The following is a 16,167-nucleotide window of genomic DNA, read 5'->3' on the forward strand; positions in this document are numbered from 1 at the left end:
GAAGGGAGAGTAGGAATACTAAAAAGCTTACTTTTATACAAAACGATTTCTGAGGGAGTCCTTTTCCTCTTTATAGCATAATTCAGGGCCTTCCTATACACTCTAACAAGTTTAGAGCAATGCACTCCAGGGGTATTCTGTTTTCAAAGAACAATTTATTATGGTAATCAGCAGGGAATCAAAGTTGAAAGAATATCTAAATAATCAGCTTCAAAGGAAGAACAGTTATTAGATTTATTGCAATATGACGGAAATTATTAATATAATCTGTCCATTTTTATTGCCCCTATAAGATAAAAAGTAGATTATGACAGTCTATTATATTTATATTGTAGCATCACTTACTCAGAACTACAAAGGAACCAGTAAGAGCACAATGTATTTACATACAAACTTGTTTTCCTAATGGGTCCTACAGTAGAACGAGGATGAATAGAAGGTCAGGGCCTTTATGAGCTGCAGAAATGACTGTAGCAATCCACTCTGATTACCCTGAGTGAAACAGGGTTATGGGACAATTGTGAAGTCACCACAAGCTCAAATGCCAGCGATAAAGCCTTATGAAGGATGGAGCCCGTGATATTCACCAAATTTAAGGTCATTGAATTGATAGCCTCAAGCAAATCTTATTCTAGAAGGTTAGGAGCAGTAAAAGGGTCAGTTCATCTGCTTGATATGTATGTAAGTACTGTAATATATTTTATAGATTGATTGTAACAAAGGTTATACATTGTGAATGTTAAGTTTTGGGTCTAATGTCATTGTCTAATAAGGTCTGGCAAAAGTTCCTTGAACTGTTCTCCTCTTCCATGCTAGTTGCTGAAAGGACTGCAGTCACAAGATTGTTACTCAAGCAACTGGATGAGTAACAAGTTGAGTATCAATTTCTTGTGTGTCTCATTTCCTGGATGTCTAACCTTCATTGATATAACTACACTCACATTCAAAAAGGAAGCACACAATGACATGTAAAATGGCAGATAGATGCACTAACTAGCCCTGTCCTTGGTGCTGAATTCCGAATTGTAACATAATCTCATTCATCATCATTATTATCATCTGATGTCATTACCTTCAATGCCCAAAGTAAGAGAATTATTCTCATGGCCTCTTGTAACGAGTCTTGTCTGTCTGCCTGTGGGTTATTCTGGTAGCCTGGGTACCATCCTGGTTAGTTTACATCCGCTCCTACAGTCGCTACCTCCAATCATAATGGGAGCAACTGTGGGAGCAGATGTGAACTAACCAGGATGGTACCCAGGCTATTATTCTGCACTCACAAGAGCAAAGTTATTCATTCTATACATTGTAGGAATGTAACGTGTTTCCGTCAAAGGGCAGCATCAACCTTTATATGTGTATAGTCATCATTGGTCGGTTGCTGCTCAGGCGACTGCAAGTTTCCTGCATTCTCCCCTGTTGCTAGCAAGGTCAGAGATCTGTACATAGTGGGGATGACAACACCATCTTTAAATGTCATAATATAGCAACTTATCGGTTGAGACCAGTCAAAAAAATGTAAAGTTCCAAATCTAATTTGAGTCTGATGCTCAGAGTGGGTACAGGAGCCACAGAAGTCAGATGTTTGGAGAGAAATTTTGAATGCTTCACTTTTTTTAGACTGACTGCTCCCATATAACGTGTGAAATCATTATATTCATTCAGGAATACATTTTTGTCTGTCAGTTATCTTTGAAAAGCCATTGTTGACCTCCTGGTGTACTAATTGGCAACAGTTTTTGTCATTAGCGACAAGATTTCCTCAGAAGGCAAACCCTGGTTTGTGTGGAATATCTACATCTTATACATTTTGTGTAACATATGTCCTCTGCTACACAAGGTATCTTATGTAAAAAGTCTGGTCCTAATATAATTGTTATGTATAGAAGTAGTTTCAGCTTTCAAATGTACAAATTCTGTGTAATTCAAATCTACAAATTCTGTGTAATTTGATATGATTCCATCTTCCATTCACTGAACAAAGCACCTTTTCATGACACACGTGCTTTGATGTTGTTATTATATAAGCTGTTTTTCTGGGCCAAGTGGCCCCTGGAGCAAATTGGCCAGAGGCTTACAGGAACTGTTCTTTTGAAAGACGGCGTGGCGGTAATGAATACCTGGCATACGTGCGTAGGCAACATCTACGTCAGAGGTGACACCCCAGGGAATTTAATCAATACTGGCAGAATTTGATGAGTGGAAGGGTTTGCAGCCTATATTATTGATAGACTGATACAAGATTTTTGCACGTCTCTTGTTTTTACTGGGTATCGTATTAACATTCTTCTGTCTAAGCCCTTATTACTGGATCTAGCAGCTTGGCGTATTTATCTTGAATCCCATTTTGGGAAGCCAGATGGCTGGCGAAACATCAGCTGTATGTCGTCTAATCATACACAAATACAAAATTTCATTCTTGAAGTGTTAATCTTAATCTCTGGTGGCACGTGGGTTATTATTTTTGTTAGTATGGGAAGGTTGGTTGACAGTATGCTGCTGATTGCTGAAACAATATGGCAAAGGAGACTACGTTTTGTAGGCCACTGTTGGAGAAAAAGGATGAGGTAGTACACAAACTCTTGTTGTGGAACTCGAGGCATGCAAACAGAATTTGCAAAAGACCACACTTGATTTACATTAAACAGCTAGAAGCTGACAGTGGAATGACTCAAGTCAACTGCCTGCTGCTATGGAGGATAGAGAAAAATGGAAGCAGATTCCGAGTGAGCTCAATGCAGTGAGTGTTTGACAGTGGTGTAGAATTTTCTTGAGTCCAACTAGATATTCCAAAAACATGTAGTGGAGTGACCTACTAGAAGATAATATAATATCATAATAACTCAAAGTAATATCAAAGTAATTCTTGGTCAATAACTACACAAAGTCATCATGTTCAACTCTTGATAACTCTTTAATCGTAAAGGATTCAAGTTTAGTCTGTATTAACATTTAAGTAACTGTTGCAACTCTTTTGAACACAGAATATGACTTCAGTGTCATCATTTCATTCTGTCTGCATTTTTTTTCCTTAAAATTCTTTTTGTTCTTACATCTTTTGAACAACATTGACACTCACTTCTGGCAAGAAAACTATCATGGCAAGAAAGAAAGCATTTCTCCACTGATCTTTGAGCTAATTAATTACAAATACTGAAAATATTTCAATCAAATCAAATGTCTACTGTAACTCTTTCATGTTTAGTCCATTTACTTTTAGATCTATTATCAGTGACCAGCTAACAACTATGTTTTTCTCTATGTTTCTTTAGAGTTTCAAGAGCTGAAATAGGAATATCACATATTTTTTCTTCAATTCTGTCTAACATAAAGTTACACAATATACAAGTGTTCATTAAAACAACATATTTGTTTACAAAACTCTATTGAACAATATTTCTGTTACAGGGTTTACTTTCAAAGACATGATGAAGATTTTGGCAATGTATTTTGTACTCATGGTACTCGCTGTATAGTTCTCTGACAAGATTATTTACAACAAAATCAACTAGTTCACAATAATTGCAACAGATGGGTTGTTTCCTAGTATTCAACTCTAAACCCTACTACTGTAAGACTTTGTAACAAAATGTACAATTGGTGACAGTGATCATTATCTCCTACTTCTTGTTTCTTACTTGCACTGACAGAATGACTGACTGAGGGATAATGTATATGAACATGTATCATGCATTTGTCTAGGGTGTGCTACTGGTTCTTTACAACTTTTTCACCAATAGAAAAGTTTTGAAACCTGAAAGGAATTGTGATAAAACATTAAAGAAATGGCTATCAGAAAATGTCCTAAATGACATAAAAATAAACTCATAAATTCTCCATATACACAATGTTATACATCACAAGTAGATACATTGTACATTTCTTCAAAAGAGACACCAAAAGAGTTTACACATTTTAAAGGAACTTGCAATTCAAACATGACCTTATTTTATGACAAACAAGAAATACCAACATTGATAATTACAAACAACTTGCACAAACACATTAATAATACTAACACTATGAATTATAAATTAATTAGAATGAATAGCTTTTGTCATTGCATCAATATTCTACATCATATGGGAGAAGTGTGGGGTTTATACGGATGATCAAAAGAGGATTGTGTGAAAATGGTAAAGATTGCATCAGTGTACAAAAAAAACATACCCAAATCTTGAGAAATGATTTTCACAAACATTCTGGCTTTTGCCTCATGTTAACTTTTGATTAACCAGAGGGCTTCCTTGCCATTTAACTGTTGTAATTTCTATATAAATATGAGCCAGTGCCTAGATTCTATCCCTTCTGAACAATTTTGTCATAATTATGCACAGAGTACAGTAAATACTGAGAAACACAAAACTAGTTCAGTGCTAAGTACAACCCTAAGTGTTCATTATTCCAACATATAATAGTATATTGCACAAAGAAAGTGAGAATACTAAACAACTTGTGTGCGCATAACAAATTCATAAAACAACATGTGACTGTCACATACATAAATACATAAAAAGAAAGCCAAGCCAGGGTTTAACACAACTACAAATGTAGATCAAGATTGCCACATAGAATATGAACAGATACAAAATTCACTGTATTGTCAGTACAGAAACACAAATGTCCTATGTATTTCATTGTAATATATACAAATGCTTGTCTTACTCTTCTTTGTTTTGGAATAGTGATTCTCAAGCTTACTGTGAGTGTTTCTGAATGCTTGAGATAATAAAGAATGATTGAATATGTTGTAATTCACTTACTATATGTATATATGTTCTTCTGTGAAACAAACAATGTTCTTGATGCCCATCCTTCATTTTGACCCTGTCCATATCAACAGATAACCTTCAAACTGAAATATCTGATGTGCTGTGCTCCATGCCACCCAGACATGGACTGTGCAAGCCCACAGATCACCCAAAAACCATCAGTGAGAGACGGATAGCTGAACGCTACTGAGATAGGGAACGTTATCTGTGCTTCAAGCTCAACTGTATGGCAAAACACACCACTGGAACAGTCTGGCGCGTATGTCTTCAATGATCCAGTGTGCATACTGAATCCAGAAGCACACAGCTTACACACAAGCAACACTGTACCTGCCCATGGCAAATTTAACGCCATTACCAGTATCTTTTTATCACCTTCAAAGTTTTCTGCACATAGATAGACAGTCAATGTCCATTGCAATCTTTTATGAAACAGTTTTCACTGTAGATGTGTGTTAAGCTGTAGCCATTCGTCAAAACAATTACCTGTAGGTATCCCTAGGTGTGATCAATTGTAAAAACCTAGAGTCATGACTCCACGTATGCCTTATAGCCAGTTCAATTAAACATGCTATTGGATGAATTGTCTGGGAAGAATATATCATTGTTCGACATGACGGCTGCTTCATAATCATATAAGCCATGAGTCATAATTATATCCAACCAGTCAACATGGGCAAGTGTTTTCAGTTGATGACAATTTTTTGAAAAAGGTGACATCCAACTTACAACACAATACGATAGTACATGTACTTTTCTTTCTTTTTCAGAAAACGTCTATGCAAAATGTTTTGAACACACTAGGATCAAAGACGAGCAAATTTTTGCCATACTGACAAGCGCACACTCACAATTCTTCAATAGCACGTACAGGGTGTGGACTAAAGGTCTGTGGGCCGTGTATCTGAGATGTATTGCCTCATACAATATTAATAATAATATTTTTCTCGTTATTTTCACTGCCAGCTTGCACATCTATGAGCAAAAACACGCTTCCGAGACAGCTCAAAATGTCATGCAAAACATCTATCTCAAAAAATGTTCTACTTCTTTCTATACACCGATTTTCATATGTGACAACAAGTAATATAAGAAGGGGTCTTTTGACATGGCACCTTAGTTCATGTGAAAATGTCATGGCTGCCATAACAAACATATAGAACAATTACTAACATATATACATACATTTCTTTCCTATGTACCAATACTTGTTTAACAGGATGTATATATGATGTGCTTTTAAAGATTGCCTCTATTGTCTTTTAAATGCTGATGCAGCACATTTTCTGGGTCCTTGTTTAGGCTGGCTGTATTGTGTAAAGTACATAATAGCTCTCTGAGAAAAATAGCCAACTTTTTTCCATACCACTTTTTTTTTATCCTGGGGGATAGGCTATCATGTCACACATGTCTGTAACGTTGTAAAACACTTTCACATTAGAATAAAGTACTACAAATCAAATTTTTCCTACAGTTTTGCAGGAAAAAAAGGAATGCAACAAATTATAGTGCATATATTGTATTTGTAAGTCCTATATTATGCGTATTGAATGAGAAGTTTATGTTTTCAGTGCCTGAATAGATATACTAGTATACAGCAATAAAATGTGACAGTTCTCAGTCAATTCTTGGCATGAAATTTTCTAGGATATAATTGCATGGTGAAAAAGCCATATTTGAAGTTATTTAGCAACCAAGCCAACTTGCTGTATAACTGTCACCCTTAATATGAGTGGGCTCCGCCTCAAATTTAACTGGACACTGATCTATGTTATTGTTCTACTCTACTAAATGGACTTCCGTGGTCCATGACAAATTAGGGGGAGGTGTGCATTAAAGTGGTGGCTTTTAATTTCATTTTAGAACGCTGGAGAGAGATTTATATATTAGGGCCGCAAGCCTGTGCACTTCTCAGGCCTAGTCCACACCATTACCAAGAGATTTATGTGGGCCATTACAACACTGAACCTTGTTTCTCATCACGGAGGCATTAACCTAGGATATTTTGCAATGGTCAAAGAGTAAAATGACAAACTTGGGTGAATTTGACTGTCTTCTCATTGAAAGGGGCCTGCATGCCCTTTTCGTAAAGTGTAATCAGGCATTTTTAGTGTTCGTAATCCGTAGGCAGCCTCCCAAAAAATCAACGTAATTCGTAATAATGCATTAGTCGCAAAGCGTAAAGTCGTCATCAGCTCTGAGACTTGAACGTAATCGGTGGTGAAAATTTTGCGTAATTCGTAATCACTACCCCCCCCCCCCATGCAGGCCCTCATTGAATTCTTGAAACTTGTATTTGCTGATAAAATACAATGTATGTGGAAATCACATGGAATAGAAATAATGCCCTCTAAATTTGCTTGAAACTCCCAAACTGTCAAATTTTAAAAATGTGAAGAATCTCAGTAATTTGTAAGCCCACATTGCTGCATGTTATGATGCATACAGCAATGCAGATAAAATTACCTGTAATTAATTCATACCAGCAACAGTTTCGTTTACTATCTCTCTGGCAGCATATGCCAAGCTCGTTATATCAAACCTGTTTCTAATTCTGGGATTAATCGATTGAAAGAGGATTAATTGGTAAATGTCAAGCAGCAATAAGTTGCCATGAAATTGGAAGGTAGAAATTCAGGTGTATCTATAGAATACATGTCGTAAAATTATTAACAATGATCAAAAAACAAATTTTTGACTGGCTGGGGAAAATGAAACAAAGACCATTGTATATAATTTTCATCTGTATAAAACTGTTTTAAAAAACAGTTACTCAAGCAACTGGATATGATTTTAGAAACGGTCACTCATTTCAGGTAGCATCCACTACCTTTCATCAATGTAGGTTTATAAGCATGAACTATTGATTGATATTTGGAAATAAGTGTAGACATTTTTTTAAGACCGAAAGGAAACAAAAGCTAGACAAATCAGGGCAAGGAAAACTGTTTTTGTTTTGTCTATAAGAAAATCCTTCTTAACTGACGTCACACCTGTGCATAGGAAAAATTCAAAATGGCAGAGAATCAATACATGGATGTCACGAAGTATGTGCAGCCGATTTATATTCCCCTGTTGTTTATGCACTTTTAGCCCGCTCTCGACACATATGGTGACATATACAGGTATGTATAAAAATGAGCCTTTTGAACATTTGTGTGGACCAAATTACAGGGACACTAAGCCATGTAAAAAGGTTGTTAGAACCTGCCCTTTTCTACTGACAGTTCCTATTCAGCGTGGCAATGCAGTAGACTCTTGTGGTAAATGTCAACTACAATCTAGAATATTGGTTGAAATCCTATTTCTTCATAAGCTAAATACATTTGCACTTTAGATATCATGTTTTTACCAAGTTGAAATCAAGACCAGTATTTTTTTAAAAGTAAATTGTGCCACATCATCATTTTTTCCTCTAGAAGAAGAAAAAAGCCTATGTTAATTTCTTATTGAAGAAGAAATATCAATATTATTAATGAATTTTATCTTTTCCGTATACACTTTACTGTACATACTAAAAAAAAGTTAAATTTGGGTTGGCCGTAAATTGCAGAAATCTTTAATTCACCTTTAAGAAGTAGATTTACTTTTTAAAAAGCTTTCAAAGTAGTAAAGAAATTAGTCAATTAAGTGATGAGAAACAAGTCATTATGGCACGGCCCAGCACCTTAAAGCTGCATGGCAGTGTTATTAGCAAGGAGCATCTTGCCAGCAACCTCTAATTTTGCCGCTTTCCTCGGAGGACACAGATACTGTACTCCCCATGGACACAGCTCGCTGGGCTGCATATAATCAAGGTAAAACTGAAGTGATATGGGTCTGGACCTTGAGGAAGCGTATGACGAGAGATGACCTAAATAAAAGCTTTTAAACCCCGCTCGATGCTCCACACACACGTATTGCATTCATAAACATCATGTCTGTCAACGTGGCTCGCCATATTGCAAATTTTTGAGATGGCAGGAAATACCATACAGGCATGGAAATCCTTGTGCTGGAGGGGAAAATCGTACTCTAGCTGTCAGCGCTAACTCAAATTGGTTTTGCCACTGGCATTATAAGAAAACGATTTTGGAAGGGAAACAGTTTTGCCAGTTGGTCTTCGTGGATATTAAAAATATGTTTTTTCAAAAGGAAAACATGGCGGTGCCAGGTAAAATGAAAATGAAACTGCAGAATCCATATTAAATGATTTCAACATAAAACTTTCAGAATTTTAATCTAAAATTGGACAAATTAAGACTACTATTTGATAAGGGTTAGCTGATAATGTTTTGTATGAGTACTTAAAGTGAGACAAGCAATTTTGCAAGTACAAGTACCAGGGTGACTTGCATTTTCAGATTTTGGCACAAGCAAATTGGAATATTTCATAGCCTTGCCCTACATACGACACTATGAGTCTGAGTCACTGATAATGTTTTGTGACCTAAGAAAATTAGATGTTGATACCATATTCTAGGTGCAACACTCTTTTTCAAAACCAAAATAATATCAGGGCTCAAAATACTTTCAATTCCTAAGAATGCTAATGAGATTGAAACCTTGGCAGGTTGCAAAAAACAAGTGCCAAGAATCAAGAGCCACGAAATGCCAAAAATAATTGTGTAAGTTAATGACATTGCACCAGTGGCTTAAACAACAAAATCTATGGCGAAAAAGTGATTAAGTGTAATTTCTTGTGTTGGATATTGCAGTTCAAACTTCTTTCATAATGACTTCTACCAACACAGATTAACTTCCAAGATAACAAATTTTCTAATTGTTGTTTTTCTATGTCATTTCATGTCCAGGTATGTGTTAGGTGTGCACGCTATCAGCATACTTGCTGCCAAGTGCACACTTTGTATTGTCATGTTACAATTCTGAATAAATAGATAAATTTTCTAACACCAGACATGGCAGACCTGACAGCCTATCCCCCAGATAACTGCACTAACACAGCACGTCGGCAGAATGTACTGTGGCTGCGCAGAACCCTGTATTTTCACGGTTTTCATATGGATATTTAGTCAACGTTGCATTAGAATTTTGTCTGTTGCAGAAGATATCTTTACCAACATAACATTTGGAAACTACAGACGAGATATTTTCCTTATATGCGCGAATACAACCTTGTATGAGACCTTCCGAACTGAAGTGCTATGTACAATACATTACGGGTTTTGCGCAGGTGCAGTGCGTTCTGCCGACGTGCTCACTAACACTAGTAACAGTCTCCATCCTGATGACCGTGTGTACATGTATTATCGTTACCTTGTGTGTGTGTACGACTCAACCATCGCCAGCCGGTGGGGTGACCCACCCGTACTTCTCGTGAGTCTTGACCACGTTGCGAAACGAGGCTTCCGCGTGCGACCGGGTGTAGGTGTCCTTCTTCTTGGTCTTGCGGTTGATGCGCCCCTTTCCCTTGACCAGACTGGCACTGAATTGTAGGATGATCGCCTCCACCGTGTATGCGCTGGACCACCCCTTGGGGGTGAGCAGTTCCATGCAGATGGCCCCGCCGTCCATCACGTACCCGTTTTCGATTTTTGGCGTGAGCACGCGCATGAACGGAGGGGAGAAGGGGAAGTTTTCGGGAAACGTCAGGTTGAGAAGTACAAACTCGGTCCCCATCTCCTGCATGTCCTGGTAGAACTCCGAGTCGGGGTCTACCTTGTACAGTTTCACGTTCCACTCGTACAGGTTGTCTTCAACTAGATCAACCTCAAACACGCCGTCCTTGTGCTTTCGGACCTCTTGAAGCTCGCGCATTAGCCGACGACTGCGAACCTGGGAGAATACACAGTTTCTTTTAAAATCCTGGTCCTTTAAATTTGACGATAGATCAAATTTAGACAGCAGTTAACATGATACTGTGAAAATTGCAAATATAGATAGAATTCAAATAAATTTATTGGACATAGATACAAATACCATGCTGCAGAAGCTTAATCAAACCATTAAAATGACTCTTTTTTTTCCCTTTGGATTGTTTCATTCAAAGGTTTCTCAAATCAGAAAACTTCATCCCAAAATTTTTTACTTCAACGATGACAGATGGAAAAACCATTGAAAAAGAAGAAGATACCAGTATTTACGATTCATTCAAAGGTTTCTTAAAAATTCATCCAAAAAAGATGATTGGGTACAGGTGAAAAGAAATGGAAAAAGAAGATATTTACCTGTAGCGCGTGCTCTCTTGTTGGCATCTTCACGTTGTCGAGCGGAACTCTCCCCGTGCTCGCCCGTCTGTTGGCGTTGTAGTCTGCACTGGTGCCCCGGTCCAAGCTCTTCGCCCTCATGTTCTTGTTTGGTCCCACCGCCACGTTAATCGCGTTAGCGTTGACGTTACCGTTCTCCGCGTCTGCTTGCTCCAGGTTGCCGGGGAGGAACCTGCTGTTGTTGTTGCCGTTAGCATCTCTGCTGACAGGTGCTACTACCGGTACCCCTCCTCCTCCTCCTCCTCCTCCTGCCACATCCTTACTACCTGCACCTGTGCCGCTCCCCATTGCACAGTCTACCGAGGCCGACAGACGAATGTTCTTGTTTTTGTCCCGCCCTCTCTCGCCGTGGTGATTCTTCGAGCGGAGCAGTCTTCTCAAAATCGCGGCCATAGTACCGCCCGAGGTGTTGTCTGACTGCTGTGTCCGCCCGGCCGGCGCAACAGTTCGCTCAAGCAGCAAGATGAGGAAAGATTCCCCCGCAAGGATGCAAAAATTATGGAGAAAAGAAAATACGGCTGCGTTCTCTCTCTCTTAGTCTTACGACAACCGCCCACGGATAATACGCCTCCGCCTTCTTTCTGCTACCGAAATTCACCACTCACACGCACATCCCCCACGCTACAACAAGAAGAAAATACAGAAGGCCTGCGTCAGAAAAAATCAACTCGGGCCAAACAAGAAATGATGTAAACACAACGGAGTCTGAATATGAAAATGGGAGCCGATTTTTACATCACCACAAAACCAGCAGACAACCTGGCCCCAAAAAACACCCCATATCTCGCCATACGGCACCTCTAGACCGCGCTGGTATTAATTACAGGTCCACAATTAAGTTGTGGGGTAAAATATGAGCGGAAATGCGTCTACATTCCGTGCGAAAATCGATGGATTATTACCTTCTTTCCTTCACGTCGAGGCAAATCCTCCTCAGCTCTCTGCTATCGTCTGCGGAATACACTGTGTTTTGTAGCTGCCCGCTACATTTATTCCAGTGCCTACACTATCGAGCCACATTTTGAGGAAAAAAATCCATACAAACCATGTAAATTAAGATTTTTAGTATGTCTATGAAAGCTTGGTAAATTTCTTGATATTATTATTTGTCCTGTGGATACAATCGGTAGTTTAGAATGGATTTTAAAAAGGAGACGGCACGACATTGGGTGCTGGTTGGACAACCCATGTTTTTGATGAATCCAAGATGGCGGAGAAACTGGAACAGTTGGAACAACACCTCGAACAGTTTATAGAAAATACTCGGCAAATGGGCATCATAGTCAGCGATTTTCAACCTCAGGGGCAGCCGGTACTCAACCAGAAGATGTACGTACCTGTTAAGTCGTAACCTAGAGTCCAGAATGCCTTATAAACTGGTTTAAGTGGAAGTAAATTTTGTGTTTTTTGCACGTGTGTAAAAAAAGGTGTACAAAGAAATATATGAGGAATTGTGAAAAATATAATGTGCTTTTAGAATTGTTAAATGTGATGTTTTAAGAATGTAGGGATTGTCAAAACAAACTCTAGTGACTACTCATTCATTCGTATTCACTTTAATTATTTTTCCATTGTTGTATTTTTTGTATGACATACTGGTAACATGTGGTACTTGAAGTTGACTAGTCTCTACCAGACTTTAGGAAGTGGCTGGAAAGAGTAGAAATTTTCCAATTCCCCCGGCATGTTATCTCTCTATTTGGCCAATTTCTAGTCATCCAAGCCACTTCCCAAAGCCTGGTAGAGGCTAGAAGTTGATATGTATGCACATGACATAGAGACCTTCCTTCGTCTCTATTCCTCCATTCTCTTGTCTGATGATGGTCACGTGTGCTTGTCTGTTACTTCCTCATGAGCACGTCGGCAGAACGTACTGCACCTGCGCGAAACCCGTAATGTATTGTACATAGCATTTTGACAGAATGTCTCATATAAGGTTGTATTCGCTCATATAAGGTTAGCATTTCAACAGTAGTTCCAAATGTTGTGTCGGAAAGAATATCCTCTGCAACAGGCAAAATTCTGATGCAACGTTGACCAAAAACCCAACGAAAAACGCGAAAATACGGGGTTCTGCGCAGGCGCAGTACGTTCTGCCGACGTGCTTTCCTCATGTGTATTCTCTCTTCCCATTGTACTCATCTCTTGTTCCTGTGTTCTGATTGGTCCCCAGCCATGCCATGATCACAGGCATGCAGGAGATTGACAGGTGTAAGGCACAACTGCAGGATGTACAGGTTCCTTTGGAGGTATTTGAGTGAGTAGACAAACTTCTACATACTTTTGTACACAAGTATTAGAATAGAATTTCAAATATACCAATTGTATTTTTCAAATCTTGTTTTCTTCTTCTTCTTAAGTACCCTCGAACGACCCCTGTACGGGGTATCACTGAGGGGGGAAGCGGTACACGGGTTATGGCATGGCAGCTTCTACCCTGGCCTTTCTAGAAGTTCTAGCAATCTTAGCTTGAGGCAGATCTTTTAGTTAGCTGCAAAGACAGTATCAAATTGTCCAGCAGTATCCATTTGCTAGACAGGTATACCAAATTGGGCAGCAAATGGTAACTGACTGGCTAATGGATACTGCCTGGACAATTTGATAATAGTACTTGGAGGTTACCAAAATACATGTACACTGTACATATGGCAGTATTACACAAGGTAGAAAATAGAGAATTACTTGTACTTGCATTTGTGTCCTTACTAAGTCGTGATGGTTCTGGTCTTTCCTTCACTCTAGGCTAGCTCATAACTCTTCTAACTAAAAAAAAAACTATGGCCCTGCCCCAATTCCTGCAGAAATAATGTTTAGTTCATTACAAATCGCCAAGGACATGTGTGCGTAATTAGATTTGGGATTACGTCCTAGACAAAACAGGAGACACATGAGCTTACCATAATTTGATAGAAATGTAGATATCATGGAAATGTTTGTATTGTTGAGTCATGTGGACAAATTGCTTCATATTTGTACAGCTGAAAGAGAGTTAAGGCCTAGGAAATTCCTGTTTCCCGACAGACCCTAGAAAAACCTGCAAACCCTGAATTTTTTTTTCGAGCTGATTGACCATGATCTGACACCTGAGTGATAAACATTGTACAATTGGTTTTCTAACATTGACATTGAAAATAAAAGTTTTACTTTGCTAAACTGTATAAGTTGGATCACTATAAAGATATCACCAAAGTCGAAAAAAAACCCTACTTACCGACCATAATTTTTGCAGAACTGAAACAGGAACACAACAGTTTTTTTTTAGGCCTACGTTAAAAGAAATATGTCTATTTTGCAGGTATATTGACCAAGGACGTAACCCTCAGCTGTACACCAAGGACTGTATGGAGAAGTCTCTCGCCAAAAATGAGCAAGTCAAAGGCAAGATAGATGCTTTGAAGGTGAGCCAGCCTTTGTTCCAGTCTTTCCACTTCCAAAAATTGGCTTATAAGATTAAGAACCAAGGCTTTGAAGTTGAACCTGTACATAGTAGTTCACTTTGTAAAGTTGTTTTGAGATGATATATGATGAATGGGATATATGTATCGCTGTAATTTTACTTCTGCTTTTTCATCATGACCTGCAATTTAACTTGTAAGAGCATTAATGTACAATGTATGTCTTTCATTCATCCATTATTTTGCAGAAATTTCGATCACAGCTGATGTTGGAACTGGACAAGGTCTTTCCAGAGGAAATAGCCAAGTACAAGGCAGCCAGAGAAATAGTGAAGGAAGAACACACGTGACCATGACTCACTGCCCAGGCCATCCTAATTCCATCAGTTGTTTCTCATGTTTTCTGAAATACTAGTATGTTAAAGTTAGAGGGGGAAAAGTCAAAATTCATTTTCTGAATCTGAATCATGTTTCCATGTATCGGTTTGAAAGACTGCAGTTTTGAGCTTTCAAGGCAGAAAGTAGCCCCCCCCCCCAAAATACAATTATGGAAAATATTTAAAAAAACTGAACAAAACAAAAGCCATGGCTAAGGGGTAGCTATGCTGGGAAACAGTTGATCCAATTGATGTGGCTTGATGTGTATATGTTAAAAGTGGTAGCTGTATACCAATGTACATAATGATGTCAACGATTTTGTATGTCCAAACATTTATACATATTTGGTCATTTGTTTTGAAGTTTAAGGGACTGACAGGATACAGTGCTGCTGGTTACGCTAGTGAGAAAATAACTGGCATTTTGCTGTTGAATAATCTTGTGAAGTAAACAATTGGTGCATATTGCATTTGTAATTTTCATGAGTTTTCTTGAGATTTCCAACAGTCCCCAGACAGGGGAAAGAACAACTGCCCCCTTGCAGCCTGCTTTTGTACTGCAGATGAAATCTGCATTAACAAGGCCATAGACAAACAGTCATCAATGCTACAAGCTTGTTTTTTTTTTTAAAGAAAACTGGTCAAGCAACATTGATTTGATGGCCTTTGTGTCTATACTAATATAGTGGTTGTTTCACCAACATTATTTATCATTATGTACTGAAAATAAATTTGTAACTTATGGATGAACTCTTGTATCTACTTTGTCTGTTAAACCATTCCCAATATTTCATAACTTCATTATACATGTACAATTGATTGTTATCAAAGGAACAATGGTTATCCAATTTATTTAACCACGAAAATAGTTGATTTGAATTCACTCACTCAGTCCCATACCTATGAGCCATAGGGACAGTCTGTCCACAAAAGTTTGAATGACAATCAGAATTTGATCCACAACTTTAGACCTAATGTTATATGCTTAGGTGGTAAATTTTTAATGGCTCTGCGTTTTGTTTGATGTTGCTCTATTCTGATGGCCACCATTTCCACAATATTAAGGCCATGTTGATTTGATTATATGGATGACATCCGCGCGCGCATGAATTTTCGGCCGTTTCCAAAAAAAAAAAAAGTTTTCAACCATACTGTAAATCGTACAAAACAGTTGCAAAATGAGCAAAAATATACCATGTTATTTAAAGTTACAAAAAAAATTAATAAAAACTATATCAATGTCGTAGAATGCCAAAATCAAACGAAAAAAGACGAAATTGTAAAGAATGAACTTGAAGACTAGATTATTCGCCAAACCATATTCTGTGCCATTTGCTCAACCATCATGACCACGTAGATTTCATAATGAAAAGAACTTTTTTTTTACAAAACTTTTTTTTATTCGCACGCGCGCATC

The 16,167-nt window shown here is 38.1% G+C and overlaps 2 protein-coding genes across 2 annotated transcripts; one reads left to right on the forward strand and one right to left on the reverse strand.

Moving 5' to 3' along the window:
* Positions 1–9,984: 9,984 nt before the first annotated feature.
* LOC109480564 (ubiquitin-conjugating enzyme E2Q-like protein 1) lies at positions 9,985–11,961 on the reverse strand. The gene is made up of 3 exons (XM_019782794.1): positions 11,881–11,961; positions 10,940–11,599; positions 9,985–10,547 (listed from the first exon to the last, which is right to left on the reverse strand). Exons 2-3 carry the CDS (start codon positions 11,369–11,371, stop codon positions 10,047–10,049), a joined length of 933 nt encoding a protein of 310 aa, XP_019638353.1. The 5' UTR covers positions 11,372–11,599; positions 11,881–11,961; the 3' UTR covers positions 9,985–10,046.
* Positions 11,962–12,145: 184 nt separating this feature from the next.
* Positions 12,146–14,913, forward strand: LOC109480565 (mediator of RNA polymerase II transcription subunit 10-like). Its single transcript, XM_019782795.1, has 4 exons — positions 12,146–12,307; positions 13,152–13,235; positions 14,274–14,376; positions 14,622–14,913. The coding sequence occupies exons 1-4, from the start codon at positions 12,186–12,188 to the stop codon at positions 14,721–14,723; spliced, it is 411 nt and encodes a 136-aa protein (XP_019638354.1). The 5' UTR covers positions 12,146–12,185; the 3' UTR covers positions 14,724–14,913.
* The last annotated feature ends 1,254 nt before the right edge of the window (positions 14,914–16,167 follow it).

Source organism: Branchiostoma belcheri, unplaced genomic scaffold (genome assembly GCF_001625305.1).
Source record: "Branchiostoma belcheri isolate BF01 breed outbred unplaced genomic scaffold, Haploidv18h27 scaffold51, whole genome shotgun sequence".
Lineage (NCBI taxonomy): Eukaryota > Metazoa > Chordata > Leptocardii > Amphioxiformes > Branchiostomatidae > Branchiostoma > Branchiostoma belcheri.

Bases quoted from the DNA above. Each gene is read 5' to 3' on its own strand.
- LOC109480564 (XM_019782794.1), bottom strand. From the start codon at position 11,371: ATGGCCGCGATTTTGAGAAGACTGCTCCGCTCGAAGAATCACCACGGC. The intron at 10,548-10,939 runs GTAAATATCTTC...GTATTCTCCCAG, and splicing joins CAAGAGAGCACGCGCTACAG to GTTCGCAGTCGTCGGCTAAT.
- LOC109480565 (XM_019782795.1), top strand. From the start codon at position 12,186: ATGGCGGAGAAACTGGAACAGTTGGAACAACACCTCGAACAGTTTATA. The intron at 13,236-14,273 runs GTGAGTAGACAA...TCTATTTTGCAG, and splicing joins GTTCCTTTGGAGGTATTTGA to GTATATTGACCAAGGACGTA. The intron at 14,377-14,621 runs GTGAGCCAGCCT...ATTATTTTGCAG, and splicing joins GCAAGATAGATGCTTTGAAG to AAATTTCGATCACAGCTGAT.